The 20,852-nt window shown below is 33.8% G+C and overlaps 1 protein-coding gene and 1 pseudogene across 3 annotated transcripts in view; both read left to right on the forward strand.

Annotated features, from left to right (window-relative positions):
* LOC112003242 (TMV resistance protein N) overlaps nt 1–9,250 on the forward strand; it is a 29,829-nt gene extending 20,579 nt beyond the window's left edge. For all 3 annotated transcript variants that reach the window (XM_065774446.1, XM_065774447.1, XM_065774448.1), the window contains 5 exons: nt 797–1,886; nt 2,020–2,295; nt 2,404–3,426; nt 3,520–4,355; nt 6,994–9,250. In XM_065774446.1, the coding sequence (XP_065630518.1) occupies nt 797–1,886; nt 2,020–2,295; nt 2,404–3,426; nt 3,520–4,332 (3,202 nt within the window). In that variant the 3' untranslated portion in view covers nt 4,333–4,355; nt 6,994–9,250. The remainder of the gene's footprint in view (nt 1–796; nt 1,887–2,019; nt 2,296–2,403; nt 3,427–3,519; nt 4,356–6,993) is intronic.
* A 3,728-nt stretch (nt 9,251–12,978) lies between these two features.
* LOC112003246 (mediator of RNA polymerase II transcription subunit 9-like) lies at nt 12,979–18,264 on the forward strand (annotated as a pseudogene).
* Nucleotides 18,265–20,852: the final 2,588 nt, after the last annotated feature.

Here is a 20,852-nt window from a genome sequence, read left to right on the forward strand (position 1 = left end):
TAATTTACTCAATGAAACACGAAACAAACACAAAGTGACCTTTGTTTTAAGAGAACACATATTGTTATGAAAAGTAAATCTTCCTTTTACATTACGCTGTAAATGAATGGAACTTTAATTAAGTAGAACAAGCATTTGCTACTCTAATAAGTCTCTAAGCAACAGGATTGGATGAAGACATTGAGTTTCCTCATTTCAGACTATTTTGCTCATTTTCCCACCCTTTCTTTGGTTGTTTCTTCTCCTTCCCCACCCCTTGCAAATACTCTGATTGCAAGGCCAGGGTCTTGGGATTTAGGGAAACGTTTCATATGAAACTATATCTAAAGAGGCAAAACAAATTAATGATTGAAGATGTAAAATCTAGGAATATTCTTCAAACACAGTTATCTATGAAAATTAAGAAATGAGTCAAGGAACACTTACATGGATGGTTCTTTCGAGTTTGGCTTGAAGCATTCAATTACATTTATGTGTCCCAATTTTAGTTTTAACCAACTAAAATGAATGTCATATATTTACTAAATTTTATTGGATAAGGATTTGCTACAAACTAAGTTGCATCAATTCCTACAAAATGCATGTGTCAAGTGGTCATTTGGTGAAAAATTCAATTTTGACATGGAAGTTTTCATTTAAATATAAACCTAAATAGGTGTCTATCTGAGGCATTGACACGTGTGCATTTTTGCAGAAGTTGCTGCAACTTAGTTTGCAGCAAATCTTCGCTCAATTTTATTTTGGGTACTGTCATGGTAGGTCAAACACACTGCTTATTCTTCTCTTTTCTTTGCAGCACTGAGGCAAAGGATGTCCAAGAAATTGTGCAAGAGATATTTAATGAATTGAATAGATTCATAGTAGATACCAATGGAGTAGTTGGAATAAATTCCCGTGCTGAGAAGTTGAAGTCACTTTTAGCTACAAAGTCAAATGATGTTCACATTATAGGAATTTGGGGGATGGGAGGAATGGGTAAAACAACTCTAGCAAGAGTTGTATATGGTATGGTTTACAATCAATTTGAAGCTTGTAGTTTTATTCCTAATGTTAGGGAGGAATCTGAGAAATGTAACTTACTTGGGTTACAAAAAAAACTTTTGAAAGAGCTTTTGATGGTCGGAGATGTGAATATACAAGATGTTGATCATGGAGTTCACATAATCAAGGAGAGGTTATGCTACAAAAAGATTCTTCTCGTTCTTGATGATGTAAATAATTTATACCAATTGGAGAAGTTAGCTGGGAAGAATGATTGGTTTGGACCAGGTAGTAGAGTTATCATAACAACAAGAAATGAGAGTTTGCTTGAGAAACGTGAAGTAAATGAAATATATGAGGTTGAAGCATTGAATAGTAATGAAGCTCTTCAACTTTTTAGTTTGAAAGCTTTTAAAAAAGACCATCCTGATGTTGAATATGTGGAGCTATCCCAAGCTTTTGTTCATTATTCTCATGGCCTTCCTTTAGCCCTTGAGGTTTTGGGTTCCTTTTTGTTTAAAGAAAGGAAAGATGTATGGAAAAGTGCATTAGACAGGCTAAAAGAATATCCTGAAGGAGAAATTATCAAAGTACTTAAAATAAGTTACGAGGGATTGGAATATTTAGAGAAAGAAATTTTCCTCAATATTGCATGTTTCTTTTGTAACAATGATCACGATAGTGTCATAAAAATATTAGATTATCTTGAACTTCATGCTAAAATTGGATTAAAGGTTCTTAAAATGATATCTCTTGTCAAATTGCGAGACAATCGATTATGGATGCATGATTTACTCCAAGAAATGGGTCGGGATATAGTTCGTCAAGAGTGCCCCAAAGATCCTGGGAGGCGTAGTAGATTGTATATGTATAAAGACATTAACAATGTGCTGGAAGAAAATACGGTATGATGTTATTTAAAGAACATGAAGAAATACTTTATTATATTTTTCTTTTCTTTTTAGAACAAAGCAATTTAAATCATAATAGTTCTAATAATCAAGCATTTTACGCTGATCCCTTTTTTCAAATTATTAGGGAACGAAGGCTGTTCAAGGCATAGTCCTAAAGTTGTATATACCAAAAAAGGTTGATTGGAATTCTGAAGCCTTTTCAAAGATGCGATATCTAAAATTGCTCAAAATTGATAATGTTCACCTTATGCATGATCTCATGCATCTTCCAAATAGCTTAAGATTTCTTGATTGGAGCGGATACTCTTCAAAATCTTTGCCATCAAGTTTCCAATCAAATGAGCTTATTGAACTTTGCATGTGTTGTAGCTACATTGAACGACTTTGGAATGGAACAAAGGTTAGTTAAGTACCCTCAAATAGCTTTATTTTTGAATTTCTTTAAACTTTAAGGTTTTGTAGAAGCTAATTGTTATACTTTTTTTTCTTCTATTTTGGATTTTAACAGTATTTTAAGAGGTTGAAATTCATGCAATTGAGCAAGTCCCCGAATTTTATTGAAACCCCTGACATAACTGAAGTCCCAATTCTTATGGAGATGGTCCTGGAAGATTGTATAAATTTACTTGAGGTGCACCCATCAATTGGAGTTCATAAAAAGCTTAAAGTTCTTAATTTAAAAGGTTGCAAAAACCTTAAAACTCTTCCAAGAAAGTTTGAAATGGAGTCTCTTGAGATCCTTATTCTTTCTGATTGCTCAAAAGTAAAAAGAATTCCAGAATTTGGGGAGAACATGAAACGTGTAGCAGAGCTTTACTTGGATGGCACTACAATTACAAAATTACCCTTATCAATTGAGCATTTGACGGGCCTAGCTTCATTGATTTTGAAAGATTGCAAAAAGCTCATGTCTCTTCCTAGCACTTTTTTTAAAATCAAATCGCTTAAAAATCTCAATCTTTCTGGATGCTCAAAACTACTTGAGAACTTTGTTATTGCTGAGAGTTCGATGCCTTCATCCGATGATCTTTTCGAAACTCTTAAAAAATTAGCTTGCAGTGGATTTAAATCATGTTATGAGCTCCTCCCTTTTTATTCAATGCCGTTGAGAAGTCCTAATCCCATGGACTTGTTATTGACTTCTCTATCAAATTGTTGTTCTTTGACTAAATTGGATTTAAGTTACTGCAATCTCAATGCAATCCCCAATAATATTGGTTGCTTATCCTCTTTAGGGATATTAAAACTAGGTGGAAATAATTTTGATTGCCTTCCGGAAAGTATCGCTCAACTATCCAATCTGAACTTTTTGAACGTGGAGGATTGCACGAGTCTTCAATCATTGCCAAAGCTTCCAATGAATATCAATTGTATTGGGGGATTTGGTTGTACCTCACTGGAATCGGTACCAAATCTACTCAAACCAAATTCTGTACGTGAGCCAACCCTCTTTCTTTCAGATTGCAGTAAACTGATTAACAATCAAGACCTCATTGACATGTTTTTTGCAGTTATAAGAAAGCACCTTCAGGTCTCTCCCTCTCTGTTTCTTTTTATTTTTATTTTTTATTTTTTGGATAGTCTCTATCTCTCTGTTTTAAACAACATGCATTGTATGTTTCAGGGACTCTCTCTAGATGATCGTATATACAACATTGTTATTCCTGGAAGTGAAATTCCAGAGTGGTTTAGCAATCAAAGTATAGGGGGTGAAGTTAATACACAAGAGCCTTCTCATTTATATTATGAGTGGATGGGATTGGCTTGTTGTGCAGTGATTTCTTTAAATCACCAAGCCGTTGACTATTCAAGTCCTAAGTGTCGTTTGACATTGAATGGAGAATTAATATTTGCTTGGGAAATCTATAGCAATATTAAAATTTTATCAGATCACCTTTGGCTAATCTATTTTACTTCTCAAATTTATGACAAATGTGTGATAAAATCATTGTCGGAATGCGACGGGAATGGATTCATTCAGTTTGGCTTTAAAATTGGAACCAAACGTTCACGGTTCAAGGGTAAGAAACGTGGTTTACGTATGGTATACAAGAAAGACATAGAAGATCTCAACCGAACTATGGCTCAGAGTAGCAACACCAGCATCATTCCTTATGAGGGCTTGGGTGTTCTCCATCATAATTTCAACAATGCGGCAGTGGTAGCTGCAGGTAATAAAGCAAAGCGAACCCGTGATGATTATGATGGGGCTGGACCCAATGGAGAACACCCAAGCCCTCATAAGGAAGGTAATAAAGCAAAGCGAACTCGTGACGATAATGATGGGGCTGGACCCAGTGGAGAAGGAAGCTCTAGTGACATACCAAACCCAATTTCCCATGGTAACTCTGATTCTGAGGGGTCGAGTGAGTACAACGAATGTGATGAGGAGTTAAGCCAATGGGAGGAATCTAATGAAAGTAACCTAGATGGTTAATCAACTTTTTCTCCTCGTTACTTGTAAGTCACTATCTTTCTTCTTTATTCAAGTCCATTGGTTTCTGCATTATCTCTTTCACTTAGTGTACATTTATTAATTGATTGCCCACCATATGTTTGATTAGGGTTTTCAGTGACTCCTAGCTATTTGACTAGAACTAAAAAAGAATGGCAAGAAATGCTTTTTTTTTTTGGGTATTTTAAATGCAGAAGAAATCATCTGCTTGAAAGTTGCTGCCAAACGTACTTGTTTATTGTTCTATCTCATGTTGTTTATTATACATCAGATTTTACTCCCTCAAATTTTCCATAAGCATAGAAACTCCACAAAGTGAAACACACTCACACACTGAATCAGATGTTTGAAAGAGCAGAGAGGAAAGAGAGGCATAGAAATGTGAGAATGAGGTCTGGCAAGAGTTCCCTCTCCTTTATTTGACAAAATGCCCTTAGTATCACTGACATTGACATTATTAACAGTCTACAGGACTCTGTCCTCTGCCACATCCTCTCGGTTCTACCAACCTGAGATGTTGTCTCCAACAAGTGTTCTATCAAGCAGGTGGAAGCCTCTCTTGACTCTTGTTCCACTTCTTGACTTGGGCGGTGGGATCAAAATCTTAGCATTGTGGATATAATGTCCAGAATCTAGACTCCTGCTAGGCCATTTCCAATCCCATACCCTTACACACATTGAACTTCTGTTGCTTCACCTAATTTCTTCCCTTCTACGTCAACACATGGGCCCGCGCCAGCATTACACATGGTTTTTTTGATAAGTCACCATTACATGTGGTTGGCAAAAGCTCGATCTAACCATTACTAAACCTTTGGTAGAGCTGCCCTGCGGTCTCTTCTTTTCTACAACGTTAGTGTCTCTGAGTTTGATGGGTAATGCTTTTCTCAATCCTCCTCCTACTTCTATGTTCCTAAATATAAGGATTATATTACTTAGATCTGCTGACATGTTTTTTTTTTTTTTTTTGCCAAATTAGCCTGAGCCCTTTTGCCCAAAACTCACAACATAAACCAGATTTTAATGAGACACTGTTTCACAGCTATTCTCAAACTCAAAACCCCATGAACACCTCATTCCCGAATCCCTTTTTTACAAATTTTGGCAACACAGTATTTTTTTTTTTTTTTTTCACGGAGCACCCCTTTTATCACAGATATGTACTATGTTCTCAACTTTACTTTTCTTTCTTCCAATTTTTGTTTTCATTAACAATATCATCTTTTTAATCCTAACCCCATCCCAACCTCCAGATCTTACTTCTTTCTTTTCTTTTCTTTTTTCCCTATGTTCCTCCTATTCGTGCTGTCCTTTTCTTCTTTCTTCTTAGTTCAATTTTTCCCCCTGAATCCTATTGATTTATCGTTTGTTATTTTAATTTTCTTTCTTTTATTTATTTATTTAATTTTTTTTTAAATCCTGGGAATCTGCTGGTTGTGTTGAAGATCTTAACTTTTTGAGTTGATGAATGCTCCAAACTGGGCTGAGTGAGCCACGGCAACTGTTTGACTAATCTGCCTATCTTTTGTCTTTCTAAGAAAAGAATTTGTTTAATCTATTTTTATCTTGAAAATTTAAAGACAGTCACTTGATTAACAAAAAAAAAGGGGTTTGGGAATGAGGTGTTCATGGGGTTTTTCTTCTTTTTGTTTTTTTTTTTGGGTACTTTTTCATATGCTTTGTGCTCTACTTTGCATTTAGCAGTTTTTATATACATCTTTCTTACTTATCAAAAAAAAAAAAAAAGCCGCAATTAATTTGTGTTATTAGTTTTGGACAAAATGACTCTGTTTAAGAGCTGATTTGGCAACCTAAAAAAAAAAATCAACATGATGAGGTGTCACTTAACACCCAAAACTAACCAAGTGTGTGATTTTGTTAACGGAACCAAACTTTGGGGTGTAAAATCAAGTTTCTCAAATTTCAGGGCATAAAATCCAAGTAACCCCAAACTTCAGGGGTGTACTTTGCAAACTCTAGGGGTGTACTTTGCAAATCAAGTTTCTTAAACATTGGCTAAAGGTTATGCTTCTCAAACTCCAGGAGAGAATACTAACAATTACAATAAGTTCAGAAGCCAATTATTAAATCTGGTATTTTATGCTTTAGAAGCTGATGTTATAATCTATTGTTGACACTCCTCTCCAATATAATCAATCTTTTGTTGACTGTGTTCATCTGTCACATGCATTTATAGGCTTTATTGTGGTTATTGGGCGTTTTACATCGGTTAAAATGTAATTGACAGAATTTAATCTTTGGCTTAAGAATTAGTTTTTTGCTTAGGGTTATGACTTAATATTCCAGGAGTGGACATGAAAAATTAAATGAAGTTTAGAAGAAGATGATTAAAATAGATGTTTAAAGCCTATCTCCCACAAGGAATATAAACATGATTTGAAAAGTGTTCAGATGTTTTTCATTTTTAGTAAGTGTGTCAAAGTCTATGTTTAACGAACTGTACTTTTGTCAGACAATTGAAATTGTGGTGAAAAAGTGTTATGGTGTGAATCCTGGCATAGAGTTTGAATGTGGTATCCTCACATAGAAACCTGAGTTACTTTTTGACTGAAATTTTTATCAAACTAATGGTTATAAACTATAAATAATCAACATTCATCAATTTGGATGTTCTTTATGCAGGTTACAGATGCTCCAGAGGTTCATTCTAATGGGTTTCATGTCAAATTTGATATAAGTGAGGGTCAGATTGGTTTTGTTTTGCCTACAATAGTACTTCCTTGTGATATTGACTTGTTCAGTAGGCTGGCATCTAGTGACACTGATCATTTGGACAATCAATTCTGGAACACTTGCATTGTACTTCCTTTCAGATCAAGATTTTTGGACAGTACTGTCGTGAACAGCATTATGATTATGTTTTCGAATCTTCACCCATCTTTATTGATTTTTCTTCACTGGCTTAAGTGCACTAAGTTTAGAAACTTGCTCAATGATTCACTTATTGTGATGAAAAAGAAATTGTGGGAAATGGCATCATAAGGGTTTCACATGTAAAAGATAAAATGACTTTGGTTTGTAGCGTTGAAGAAGTTGTGGACAGAGGTCATTCGTCGTGATGTGCAAACGACAGAGATCTCTATGGCATTAACATTGCAGGAATCAATTGACGGGGATTACACTCCACTTCTAGACCAGTGGCCTGTTTTTGCATTTCTTCCTTTAAGGACTTATGGTCTGAACTTTATTCTTCAAGGTGATTTTCTTCTTCCAACATCTAGAGAGGAAGTGGATGGAGATAGTCCCTGGAATCAGTGGTTAATGTCTGAGTTTCCTGGTTTGTTTGTTGGTGCTGAGAGATCCTTTTGCGCTTTTCGTGTTTTAGAGAGAATCTGGGAAAGGCTGTGTCTGCTTTCATGAGCTTTGTTGGGGAAGTTCATGGTTTCTTTTCAAGTCTTCCCCGGTTGATTATTTCTAAATTACGTGTGACAAACTGCTTACTTCTGGAACGAGGAGACGACAGACGGGCTCCTCCTTGCAAGGTTCTAAGAGGTTGGAATGAACAGGCTCGCATTCTTCTTCCTGATAGTATGCTTAGTGAGCACCTTAGCCTTGGATTCTTGGATAGAAATATACAAATTTATGATTCATTAGCAAGGGCACTGGATATTGAGGAATATGGTCCTAAAATTCTACTACAATTTATATGCTCTCGAGTCATGTGGAGATGGCATCAACTCCATGGGCCTGTATTGGTTGTCTTCTTTGCTAAATACACTTTATACAATGTCATTCCATTCGTCTAGACAAACTTTGTTTAATTCTGATGCAGAAATTGATCTCATAGAGAACCTTAAGAAAATACCATTTATTCCTCTTTCAGATGGTACATACAGTTCAGTGAATGAAGGTACAATCTGGTTACAATCTGATGCATTAAGCGCTGGGTTTGATGGCAGGCATGGACTTGAAGCTTTCCCAAATTTATTTGCTAAACTTTGAACTGTGAATCCTGCCCTCCTTTCTGCATCAACTGTTGATACCTCATGCTTGGATGTGTGTTTAGTAGGCAACCTTACCAACTGGCTTCATAGAATTGGTGTCCAGTGGTTGTCTGCTCATGAAATTGTGAAGGTGCACATCTTGCCAGCTGTATCTGATGACGGAGTTACAAATAGGGACAAGAATTTGATGATAGAGTATGTTTGCTTTGTTATGATCCACCTACAGTCTAGCTGCCCTGATTGTCATGTTGAAAGGGAGTTCATAATCTCCCAATTACAAAATAAAGCTTTCATTTTAACAAATCAGGGCTTTCAACGACTTGTTGAGGTGCCAATTCATTTTAGTGCAGAATATGGAAATCCAGTCAATGTGAATATGTTGATTAATGTTGTAGATATGAAATGGCATGAAGTTGACACCACTTATTTGAGGCATCCAGTTACTTGATCACTCTCATGTGGACTGGAAAAATGGAGGGAAATTTTCCAGGAATTAAGTGTTGTGGATTTTGTGCAAATTAATCAAGTTGATAAGACTGTTTCTGATATATCTCATATCATTTTTAAGAATCTCATGTGGGAGAGAGATCTGATTTCCCCTGAATCAATTGCCAAAGATTGGGAATCTCAGGAATTGGTCCACTTAATATCTGTATTGTCCAAAAATTGCATGCAGCAAAGTTGTATATATCTGTTAGAGATTTTTGATACACTATGGGATAGTTGTTTTAGTGACAAAGTGATGGGTTACTGCAATCCTTACTCTGGCGGAGATAGCAAACCCTCAAGTCTTCTTTTATGAGCAGCATTAGTGATGTCCAGTGGGTTGTATCTAGCATGGATGATGAGCTTCACTATCCCAAAGATTTATTTTACGATTGTGAAGCAGTACGCTCAATTCTTGGTGCTTCTGCTCCATATGCTGTTCCGAAGGTTAGTATGATACACACCAGATATAATCTTTTGCACTTCTCATATTTTTTTTACTTTGATATAATCTTTTTTCAATTCTGATTCCTTTTTATGCATGAAATATTGTGAAATGTGCAATATATTTGTTAGCTTTTGTGGTGTGGATGAGTATCGTTTATTATGGAGACAAACTTTGAATTCGTTTAATTATCACAAGTACTTCCACTATGATGTTAAGAACTAGAATGTGATGCAAACATATTGAAGGTTGCTACAATTATCAGAAAGGTCATTCTGCACAATGAGATTGGCAGCCGTATTGAGATGACAGCTCTTGCTTTAGGAGCATCTTTCTCTCTCTCTCTCTCTCTCTCACACACACACACACACACACACTTGCTTTGCCAAAGCATTGTACATCGAGTGAGAAAGGGCGTGAAGCTTAATTTGCTACATCAACCAATACAATTTTTTTTTTTTTTTTATGATTAATTCACAGTTTTACGAAAAATACGGAACAGATTAGAACTTTTGTTACAGAAAAGAAGAAAAAAGATGAAAGATTGTTGGAGATCAAGTTTTGGTTAGAAAATAATGTTATATGAAATAAGCTTTCATCACAAAGATCGCATTTGTATGCAAGAAGAAAGTGAGTTCATCAGGGTTGCTCCTGTTCTTTTGTATGTTTGATATTATGTTGCAACATGAGCACACTGTTTTAAATACTGTAACTTGAAACAAAATACATATGCTCCTTGATGTGGGAGACGCAAGAAGATTATTGTTTAGTATTATTTATGTTTGCAAGCTAATTGTATTTTTATGTTTCAGGTCGTATTAGTTTATTGGGCGTTTAGTATTTTAATTTTGAAGTAAGGTTATTTTTGTAATAAGGCAATTAAGATTTCCTAGCCAATTAGAATTAGATTTTAGCAATCCTTTATAAGCAACTTAGTGTACTCCTTGAGAGATAGTTGATATTTTGATGAATAAAAAAAATGGCCGTTTGGTCTTCCCTTGGTCTGGTGCTGACTCTAGGTCCACCCTAGGTGCTGACTCTTAGTGATTTCCCCGCTTGATGCTAACTCCAAGCAAGGTCTAGGTGCTGACTCCTAGGTCATATCCCTTTATTTTGCCATTGTTTTAGTTTTATTCTGGTTGTCCTGCGTCAATTTTGGTATTAGAGCAAACACCGATATGTTTGAAGCATCATCGCAAGTCAATCCAGAACCAGACTAAAAAAAAAAAAAAAAAAAAAAAAAAAAAAAAAAAAAAACGCAACTCTACTTTCAGTAAGAAAAAGTGTTATCCAAACCTAGTCATAGTTTATATAAAATCGATTTTTTTATAAAGGTGATAGTCTTTCACAGTCTTGCCTCCACATAGTCTTAAGTGATGCAAATAAAGCCATCATTAGAAGAAATGTCAATACTATGGGGCTTAATCAAAATGACAAAGTTTAGCTATAAAATTAGATGTAATTTAAGGCCATAAACTCACTCAATAAAATAAAAATTACTACATATTTTGAAAATCTACCCATTGAATTGCATGTTTTTTACACTCTTAATACATATGTCAAATTTTGTGTTAATCGGATATTATTTACTATATGATCTATAAGTTTATATTTTATACATAATTTTAAATTACAAAAAACTTGCAATTTAAAAAATTTGTTGATGACATTGCTATAGATCTTTAATTTTCTTGAAATTTTGCAAACATGGAGGATATAAGAAGAAGATGTAATCTAATGATGGATTTGTCAAAATTCATATCCAATAAAAAGATATAGAGTAAGGTTGTAGCCTTAGGCTACAACTAATTTTGTAATTCAATTTTGTCCTAATCAAAATGATATCGTATTGATTTGGGACAAAGTTTAGTTACAAAATTGGTTGTAACTTAATGCTATAAACTCACTCAATAAAATAAATATTATTACATATTTTGAAAATCTAACTGTTGTATTGCATGTTCTTTACGTCCTTAATACACATCTCAAATTTTGTGTCAATCGGATATTATTTACTATATGATCTATAAGCTTATATTTTATGCATAAATTTAAATTACAAAAATTTGTAATTTAAAAATTTATTGATGACATGACTATTGATATTTACTTTTCTTGAAATTTTGCAAGCATGAAGGATATAAGAAGAAAATGCAATCTAATGATAGATTTGTCAAAATTCACCTTTAATAAAAAGATATTGAGTAAAGTTATAGTGTAAGGCTACAACCAATTTTGTAGCTAAACTTTATTCATTGATCTGATATGTTTTATATGCACTGATGATTGAAAGTTGTTATGTGCATCAAAATACCCAAGTTAGATCAAGATGGCGTCGTATCACTTATAACAATTATACATGTGTCAATTTGTTATTTAATTTGTTACATTTTGTCCCCATACTCTGTTTTTAATATAAGGGAACATAGCTTAATTTTAGTGTGTTGAAAGAGAGAGAATTATACTTAGGCAAACCGTTGATAAAATACCTGATGTTATGTACATTAGGTTCCCTTATGAAATTCAATCACATGAACAATGTTAAAACACATTCTATTTCCAACCGTGTAAAAAACCAAGCCCTTTTTCTTTCCCTTCCATTGAACTCAAGAAGCAATTCTCTCAAACCCCTCTTCTCTTTTTTGCTAAAAATGAAGCACCTATACCCTCCTGAACAAAAATCAATACAATTTTGGTAGGGTTGCTTGGTAATTCAAGTATTATAGCATACACACACGCACAAGCATACAAAAGCGCACACATGCGGGGGAGGGAAACCAATAACTTATTTTCTTTCCATTTTTTTTTTTTTTTAAATTTTATGCTTTGATCAGAATAAATAGAATATGTTCCTACAGTTTTTTCCCCTTCCTGTTAAAGATGATGATGGTAAAGAATAATGTTGTTTTGTTGCTATATAACTGAATAAGGTTGTTATGACAATTGTTTTATGGGAAAAATTCTTAAGTACTTCTAATGTATGTAACATGGTACTCTCTCCTTTCATATTTATGACAGACTCTAACATGAATTTAATTAATGGGATCCATCATGAATGTGAAATAGGAGAACATTATATTATTGTATTTGAGAGTACCTAAGAATTACTTTATTATAGAAATTATCTTGAAAATTTATTATTTGCTCATTCTAGTTTCTTGCCCCCTTCAAATTCCTTGAGGGGTGAAACTTAGGTTTCACTGTTAGCAATCAACTTGACTATTGATAATAGCTTCCAATTTGTATTTTTTGAAAGTGACTCTAAACCTTTTGTTAATGTGATCCATAATTTCCATTAGAGTCCCTTTCTGCGATTAACTATTTCCCAAGACCAAATATTATATTTGTGAATGGAAAATGGGATTGAATCACTGAACCCTTTCTCTCATTTGCCCTCTTAAATCTTAATATATGTATTCACAAAAACAAATTGTTCTTATTGAATGAATATAATTTCATTGGAGGAGCAATGACGTCAAATGAGGAAGTATAGAGACATAAAAATTTGACATAAAATTGGACACGATACTTGTTGATGTGTAAGATTATTACTTATAGGTGAAAAAATAAGATCAATATGGGTTTCGATAAGAATAAGTAAAAACTTGCTGACTCAACCTTTTTTTTTTTTTAGAAGAACTTGCTAACTCAAATAATGTAAAAAATATCTTTATATGTATATATTGTATATCTATAATTATTAATTACCAATACACACGTGAAATTGTTGCAAAAATAGAGAGAAAGGAAACTAGAAAAAGTGAAATTAGGCCGTTGAAACTGGGTCGTCGACTGGTGAAATTGGGCCGTTGACTGGTGTAGAGCTGCAGCTCCTTCTCTCTATCTCTCGTGTCCTCCACCACCCGCTCTTACTAGCAGAACCCCTCGAATTCCGCTTATTCTACGCCGTCGAGTAACACACAGAGAGATATGGAGCTTTACTCAGGAGGAGGAGGAGGAGGAAACTGGGGTATGATCCCATCCATCCCGACACACAGTAACACCTCTACGCCCTCCAATCAAGACCACCTATACCTCAGTCCCAACAACCTCAACAACAACAACAACAATTTCAACTCCATCCACAACAACAACAACAACAACAACAACGTACCCTTCAACGACAACAACATAATCAGCACCAATCACTCGCTTCTCACTTCCACCTCTTACATTACATGTAACCCCATTCAAAACCTTAACATTTACTTACATAAACATGTATATCTATATATTTATTTATTATTTTTTGGTTACAAAATGTTGGGTTACAGGTGGTGGAGAATTTAGCGGAAGTGATTCAGCATGGAACTAGGGACCAGCAATCAGATGCATTGGTATCATACTATTAGTATTATTTTAAAATTTACAATTTTTTTTTTTTTTTGATGGGTTACAATTATATTTTCTAATACTTTGCAAAATAGTTTTTATTTTGGGTGTGTTTAATTAGTTAATGACTGTATGTTATTGTTTAATTATGAAAGGTGAGTGATTTGAACAACCACTTTGAGAAGTGCCAACATCTGTTGAATTCGATAGTGGCTTCACTTAGCACCCAGGCCATGGTAATACTAATTCCCAACTCCTAATTAAAAAATAAAAAAAATAAAAAATAAAGATACATAAAAATTTACGTGTTTTATGTGAATTTATGCTATTTACGAATTAGTCATGGTGTTTAATTATATGGTGTTTAAAACTTTTCGGTTTTAGGTGTTATGAGCATTTAGAGTTTACGAATTTGTTTTATTAGAATCGATTGGGATCATAGAATGATTGAACTATGTTGAGTTGTTCATTTACAATTCGTTTATAAAAATTCTGAACCATATTCATAATCTATAATGAGGGGTTATTAAACTTTTGTAATACATTTAAGGAGGGCACTAAGTACACCTGTATCTGTGCTTAACGTCATATTTTGTTCACAGCCAATCCCAAACCTAGGAAAAGGAGAGTTGTAGTAGGAGGATGGTATAGAATAAAATTTAGTCAGTTTATTAGTAATTATGATGAATTGAAGGATGGCACACTGTCCTAAAAGATTTTGCGTAATCAAAGATTGTCATGGAGTTCATATTGTAACTTGTATTTTATTGATTGTTGAGAGTCTGTGTAATTCGGGGAAATTGTGGGGGTATTGTTTGCAGACGGTTGAGGGTCAGAGGCGGAAGCTGGAGGAAAGTGAACAGTTGTTGAATCAGTGGAGGTTTGAGTTACTTGTATTTGAAATTTGTTGCAGTATGTGCTTTACCAGCTCTATAAGTGTTCGTTCTTTTTTTTTTTTTTTGAATTTCATTACCAGGGATCTGATTGCAAAGTACAGAAGTTCTGTTGTAGAGCTTGTCAAGTTTGAACCATGAGGTCCACGACCATATCACCCTTCTGATATGTGGTAAGACATACGTTATATTTTGTTTAATAGACCTGTTAGTTGATTTGGGAAAGAATGCTGATAAATAGTATCAATTTTCACTTTAGTTTTAGTAGTTCTTTTTATCCTGCCATCATGATTCATAACTACCTACTTTGTCCTTTTCATTTTAGAATTTCTTCTTGTGGGGAAAAAAAGTTGAAACATAAATGAAAAAAGAAAACCATTTGGGGGAGGAGTTTCACTGTGTTTTGAGAATAAAGGTATGTGGTACAGCCTCTAACAGAGGTTGTTTGGTTGAGCTAGAAGATGTCAGTCGCAAAGGATAATTGACAATATGATCTTCGATCTGAATAAGTGTACTACTATTATCTTCTTTGATGCAGAATGCATTTTGGCCTAGATTGCAGGATGCATCTTAAAGTTAAAATTTTCAAATCCCCAATTTTGTGCTGAAGTTTGAGAAGAAATTCCTTCTTTTTTATTTGTTGGTCTGCTTTGGTAGAATTTTTCAGAATAGATTTTTCAGTTAAATTTTTTTTCTTTATATTTAGAATAACAGAGTTTTGAGTTTACAGCTAAAATTTCCAAATTATTGGAAATTTGGAGCAGATCTTTATTTATAAGAATCAAATTACTGTGACAATGTATTTTGAGTCAACATTTAATTATTCAGACACTATTCGTTGCTTGAATGTCTGACTGCTAGTTTAAAAGCTTATAGATAAAAGACTTTTCAAGGGATGTCTTGGTCATTGTTAGGGTTATAACCTGGTTTATTTAGCTCTGTTTGAGCAGCACCTTTATGTTGTTATCACAACTTAAGGTACTATAATTTTTTTATTATTGGTAAGTTAATTCTACATGCTGAAATATTGACTTTTTTACCAAAAATGTTTCTGATAAAACCTTTTAGCTGTTTTAATCAAGCTACTTCTTCCATAACATCATATCCTCAGGATTTTGCAAGATTGTTCGGGTAGGAAAAATGGTTACAATTGGTGTCAAGGATTTAGAATTTCTGTCAATGAGTATCTATTCCTTTGTGATTAAATCACAAGAACAGTTGTACGATTGATGTTTCTTTAGGATATTTCTTAGATACACTTGTTTCTGATTTCAAATTCAGATATATCTTGCTCGCATAAAACTTGTCTTGAGATAATATTTATTGTTTTCTCCTCTCTTTGATCTCATGTGTGTGTGATAAAGTCTGATTCAATTGAAGTGGCTTTTGATAATTTGTTTGGCTTCTTCATTTTAGGTCTACTTCCTGTCATTGCATTCTGTACAGCTCCCAAGTTCTAAAATAAAGCCAGAGTTGACATCTATGACATCTCCATGAAATGAAGTCATGCATTAATCTGGTTTTAAAAAGACTCTTTGATGCCTTTGAATCTTCTTGCCAAATTGCTTCTATTTGCTTATATTTATTATGTGCATCATGCTTACAAGAGTTGACATTAAATTTTAGTTTTAAGAAAATTTATTATAGCACTCAGGGAATCTTTCATGATACCTTAAGGAGAACTATACAGGCCTTTGTTGGGATGAACGACTCATTCTCTCTAGTTTGGAAGAAAAAAAGAGCACCTTCACACTAGTTTTAAAAAATAGTTTACTAATGAAAAAAAAATTATGTTTTGTAATTTTCTTATGAGAGGGTAACCTTATTTGGCTATGTTCTTCAGGATATTTTCCAGAAGAAATCAGCCTAAATCTTTCTTGGAACATCAGCAGTGAATAAAAAAGGGTTTCTTCGTACTCTCTATTTGCTTATGGAATTGATAAATATCATTTTAGGGTGAAGATTTAGTTTTCACATATCTAAGTGTGGGAGCTCCCTGTGCTTCTTGTTCTGACTAAAGTGATTCAGCCTTATTTTGTCCCTGTGTTTTGTTAGCTGGTTTGCAATGGTCTTGGTCTAGTGTCTGTATGAGTTTATGCATATCTGTTGGGTCTGTTTATACTTTGTTGTCTGTTGGTCTAGTGTTTAGTGTCTTTGTAGAGCCTGAGTGGCTCACCCAGTCACCCTTTTTGTTTATGTGCGGTACAAAGTCTGTTTCTTTCAGTTTTGAACATCTTCTTATGCAAAAAAAAGAAAAAAAGAAACTGTATATAATGGTATCCTTCAACAACAACAACAACCAATCACTCGCTTCTCACTTCCACCTCTTACATGTAACCCCATTCAAAACCTTAACCTTTACTTACATACACATGTTTATCTATATATTTATTATTTTTTTGGTTACAAAATGTTGGGTTGCAGACGGTGGAGAATTTAGTGGAAGTGATTGAGCATGGAACTAGGGACCGGCAATCAGATGCATTGGTATCATACTATTAGTATTATTTTAAAATTTACAAATTTTTTTTGATGGGTTGCAATTATATTTTCTAATAATTTTCAAAATCATTTTTGTTTTGGGTCTGTTTAATTAGTTAATAACTATATCTTATTGTTCAGAATAATAAAGTTTTGAGTTTTTAGGCAACAAAAGTTTCCAAATTTTAGGAATTTTGAAACAGATATTTTAAAGAAGAATCAAATTATTGTGGCTATGTATTTGAGTCTACATTTACTTATTCAGACTCTAATCGTGGCGCCAATGTCTGACTGCTAGTTTAAAAGCTTTCAGATAAATGACTTTTCAAAGGATGCCTTGGACATAGTTAGGGTTGAAAGTCAAAACCTGGTTTATTTAGCTCTCTTTCAGCACCCCTTTATGCTGTTATTACTACTTAAAATACTATATTTTTATTATTCGTAAGTTAATTTTGCATGCTGAAATACTGATGTTTTTACCAAACATATATCCGATAAAACCTTTTAGCTGTTTCAATCAAGCTACTCCTTCCATAACGTTAGATTTTTCAGGTTGAAAATATGGTTACGATTGATGTCGGACTTTTTGTCGGTGAAGTATGTAGCCTTTATGATCAAATCAGAGGAACGGTAGAACACTTCATGTTTTTTTTTTTTTTTTTTTTTTTTTTTTTTTTTTTTTTTTTTTTTGATGATAACACTTATGTTTCTTGAGGATATTTCTTAAATACACTTGAGATAATAAGTTTTGTTTTCTTGGGTTTTGATATCTGTTTGGCTTTATTTTAAGTCTAGTTCCTATCATTCTCTACCGCTCCCAAGTTCTAAAGTAAAGCCAGAGTTGACATATATTATGACATCTCCATGAAATGAAGCCATTCGTTAGTCAGTTTTAAAAAGACTCTTTGCTGCCTTAGAATCTTCTTCCCTCCAAATTGCTTCTATTTAATCTGTGCATCATGCTTGCAAGAGTTGACAAAAAATTTCTAAATTTTAAGAATATTTATTATAGCACTCAGGGAATCATTCATTATACCTTAAGGAAAACTATACAGGCCTCTCTTGGATTAAAGACTCACTGTCACGGTTTGGAAGAAAAAAAGGAGCAACTTCATACTAGTTTCAGAGAATAGTTTTACCAATATAAGAATTTTCTGTTTTATAAATTTCTTATGAAAGGGCAACCTTATTTAGCTATGCCCTTCATGATATTCTCCGGAAGAAATTGGCCTGAATCTTTCTTGGAACTTCATTCGACAAACAAGGTTTCTTTCATATAATTCCCTATATCACAGTACTCTCTATTTGCTTATGGAATTGATAAATATCATTTTCGGTGAAGATTTGGTTTTCATATATCTACTGGTGTTTATAATGGTATTTAAGATCAGACCAATATGTACTAGTTTAAATCTATCAAAATTACATCTTAACCAATAACATGATTCTAATCTAATTCAATAGGGTGTACATATATTTGATATATAAAATAATAATTGCTTGAGCAGGCCTATAAATTTCACCACTAATGAAAATGGAGATTAGAGAGATCATACCTGTGGTTGCACCTAATTTCGTCTGCTACGTTTGTTTTGGGTGAAAACTACTTCCGGAAATGCTTTTCTATAAATGCGGGTGTTTGGTTGCGCATGAAATATAGCATTTCTGGAAATTCTTTTCAGTTGACGGTGAGTCAAGGGTGAAATTCTTTTCCCTTTTTATTTTCACTTCAAATGTCATTTTTCAAAAAACAAAGAGAGAGAGCACAAAGAGAGAGAGAGAGAGAGAGAGAGAGAGAGAGAGAGCACGAGTCGCAAGCTCGAACTATCGCTCCAAGCCTGGAGCAACCGCACGAGCAACCACCGGCGACCTTCGACCCACGAACCGACAAACCCAGAGCCTTTGACCTTCGACCCAGAGCCATCGCCTCCTCGATCTCACCGATCCACGAACCTTGATCTCGTCGTCGACCCAGACCTAGACCCAGACCCATTGCCTTCAACCCATACCCATGAACCTTGATCTCGTTGATCGCCTCCTCAATCTCGCCGCTTGATCACTCTCTCTTCCTCGCTCTCTCTTTCTCGATCTCTCAGTTTTGTTTTTTTAAAGTTTGATTTTTGTTGTTGTTGTGGTGGTGTGGTAGTGATGTTTTGGTGGTTGTGCCTTTTGATTGCCGGAATTTGTTGTTGAATTGGTTGTAATTTTGAAATTTTTTGTAATAAAATTTGTTTGGATGCTAAGAAAATAGTTGAGAAAATGTGAAAAAATTGTAGGAAAATAGCATTTTCAAAATATAACCAAACACATGAAAATATTTTCTACAACAATTTTTATAATGCAACCAAACACTTGAAAATATTTTCCTTTCCGGAAAATAGGCTATTTTTTGAAAAATATTTTATGAGAACCAAACACAGCCTGTGCAAATACATGACATTCTCAAAAAGGATTCAGTACATCAATGGTGGGAGGAGATAACATATAGTCAAAGGTATTGCAAATGAATAAAACAAGTTAAATTATACTGACACTTTATACAAGATATGAGCAAAAGTTTATCAACTCCTCATCTTGCACACATCAAAACTTTATCAATTTTGAACAACTTCTAACTCAAAACTCAGCCTACTTTTACAATGAATAAATTACACTAGTGAGTGTTTGGATCCGGCTGAAATGGTGTTTTGCATTTTTTTTTTCTGCACGCGTTTCTACATGGACAAGTGCACTGTTCATGCACTGTAGATTACTGTTCACGCACTGTTGATATACTATTGAGCACTATTCACGGAACCCACAACTATTTTATTCAGAAAAAAAATATTAAAAATGGGTTTCACGTACTATTCATACATTTAAAAATTATTTTGCTACAATGTTTTCAGTTTTCAGTTTTTAGCAAAATAAGCTATATCCAAACGGACCCTAATGAACTTGAAATTGATTACAGATAAATATCATGGAATAGGCCAACTGTAAAAACCTAACATATTCTTTAACTGATATTTAAATATAGAAAATGCCCTACTTAAAATTGTCATATTAGGCATTAAATTGTATCCTACTTAAAACTAATGAATTAATCATTTGGAAATTATTGATAATATTTTAATAGAAAAAATGTCATTGAACATTGATAAAAATTTTATTTAGGTGACTTATAAATAATTTTTCTTTCTAAAATCAACTCATTAGTTAGTTTTAGGGGAAAAAAAATAAAACAGAGAAGGAAGAGTAAAAGTTGAATATAAGTGTCTCCTTAGTAATTCTTATGTAAAAGATAGGAATTAAAATTCTCTCATTTCATGATAAAGCTCGTGTTCATGGAAATTACAATTCTAAAAAAAATTGTTAATCAAACAACTTACATATTTTTAAATGGATAGACGAGTGGCATGATTCTAGGGTTCATATGGACTAAAAATTGACCAAGTGGGACAGGCCACACCTTTAGATGTTTTTTTGGTGCTTTTTGGGTGTTTTTTAAAAAAAGTTCTAACTCAAAGCCTATACGAAGCTAATAGCAAAGCTTTATTACTTTTTACCGAATGCATAGTAAGTCTTATTAATGGGCTTATATTGGGGCTTAAATTATTTATTGTCAAGACTCAAGCCTTTATTTCGTGAGTTTGTTCATCGAAAAAGAATTGCTCGAGCTTGTATCGATTACAGCACAAGCCTCAAAGTACAGATTGAGCTTGCTTATTTCTTGATAAAAGAATATAAACTAGCAGTTTTAATCAAGTTGAGTCTGGGTTGTTCATGGAAAGCTCGGTTTAAATACTACTGAATGTTGTTGCAATATACCCAAAATGCCAACGTTTTAAATTTCTTATTTGCAAAAATGTTTTCTACAAGAAGACAATCAACAACAGAATATTAATTAAAGGAATATCA

This window comes from Quercus suber, unplaced genomic scaffold (genome assembly GCF_002906115.3).
Source record: "Quercus suber isolate HL8 unplaced genomic scaffold, Cork oak 2.0 scaffold_92, whole genome shotgun sequence".
In the NCBI taxonomy this organism is placed as follows: Eukaryota; Viridiplantae; Streptophyta; class Magnoliopsida; order Fagales; family Fagaceae; genus Quercus; species Quercus suber.